Raw genomic sequence first — 1427 nt, 5'->3', positions numbered from 1 at the left:
ACACACACACACACACACACACACACACACACACACACACACACACACACACACAAAATGGTAGAAAAGGACCATTTTTAATCATTTGAATGTGCCGAGGTGTATCATCCCATTAGGTTTCTCCAGAAACAGACCAGATGAGTCGTTTCAGATGGAGATTTCGACCTTTAAATCCTAAAAGCGTTCCCATGATGCCGATCAGTGCCGTTTTTAAATGCCAGGGGACAATTTAAAGATCATCTTTTCAGATTTCATTCAAATAAGAGGTGTCTCAAACACTAAAAACATCTCATTTGTCAGAAAAACAAACAAACGTGATTAAACATGTTACATGAAACACGAACACACTTTTGGCTGGATTTTAAAACTACTGCCAGGTAGAGCTGGGCAATGTATCGATATTATATCAAAATCGTGATATTAGACTAGATATCATCTTAGATTTGGGATATAGTATTATGGAATAAGTGTCTTTTCCTGGTTTTAAAGGCTAAATTACAGCAAAATGATGTCATTTTCTGAACTCACCACACTGGTGTAGCTGTTCTATTATTTGCCTTTACCCACTTAGTCGTTAAATCCACATTACGGATGATTTACGAAAAATCTCATTGTCTAAATATTCTGTGAAAGCTCCAATAGTCAACACTACAATATCCGTGTGTATCGATAATGAGGTATTTGGTCAAAAAACATTGTGATATTGGTTAATACAACTAATAGTTTGCAGAAAAGCGTGTATTTCTCAAAGTTTATGTTAGTTAATACAACTAATAGCCTGCAGAAAAGCGTGTATTTCTCAAAGTTTATGTTAGTTAATACAACTAATAGTTTGCAGAAAAGTATGTATTTCTCAAAGTTTAATTGTACAAGTATTGCTTCAAGTATCAGTCTGGAAACTCAGGTGTTGTTTTGGCACCGGTATCAAATTATTTCGAGCAATACCCAACAAGCCTTCTGACTTTAATTGGTACGAGAGACGAGGAGACGCCGGGGACTGGAGTTGGTTATGTCGAGCACCCTGGGGAGACACCGAGCCGACTCCAGAGAAGTGGGTCACTGGAGCAGAGTGCATTCTGGGGAACGGAGAGAGCGATTACAGGAATAGTTCAATTACAGTCCTCCACGTTTGGACCTCCACTGTGTGTCTTTGCAGATATGTGCTCGTCTGGCAAAGGTTTCACCAACGTTTCTGCCAACAGAGAGATGCAAAAAGCACAAAAATAACATGCGTGTGTGTCCGTGTGTGTGTGTCTGTGTGTGTGTGTGTGTGTGTGTGTGTGTGTGTCCGTGTGTGGACTCATCTTTTAAAACAAACAGGCAGCAGCACCGTGAACAGAGTCGGACCCCTCTGACGGACCAGTGGCTCTGAAAGGTCAGGGTCTATTTCAGGGTCCCGGAGTGGAAGGTTCCTCTCTAACCAGGAC

The 1427-nt window shown here is 40.8% G+C and overlaps 1 protein-coding gene across 1 annotated transcript in view; it reads right to left on the bottom strand.

Annotated features, from left to right (window-relative positions):
- The window catches only part of tmem65 (transmembrane protein 65), an 8450-nt gene extending 7375 nt beyond the window's left edge, over positions 1–1075 (bottom strand). Inside the window, exon 1 of the mRNA XM_034892796.1 lies at positions 946–1075. Coding sequence (XP_034748687.1) covers positions 946–1075 — 130 coding nt within the window. The remainder of the gene's footprint in view (positions 1–945) is intronic.
- Between the last annotated feature and the right edge of the window lie 352 nt (positions 1076–1427).

This window comes from Etheostoma cragini, chromosome 14, assembly GCF_013103735.1.
Source record: "Etheostoma cragini isolate CJK2018 chromosome 14, CSU_Ecrag_1.0, whole genome shotgun sequence".
In the NCBI taxonomy this organism is placed as follows: Eukaryota; Metazoa; Chordata; class Actinopteri; order Perciformes; family Percidae; genus Etheostoma; species Etheostoma cragini.
Note: the sequence above shows the minus strand (reverse complement) of the source record. Positions and strands in the feature narration are given on the sequence as shown.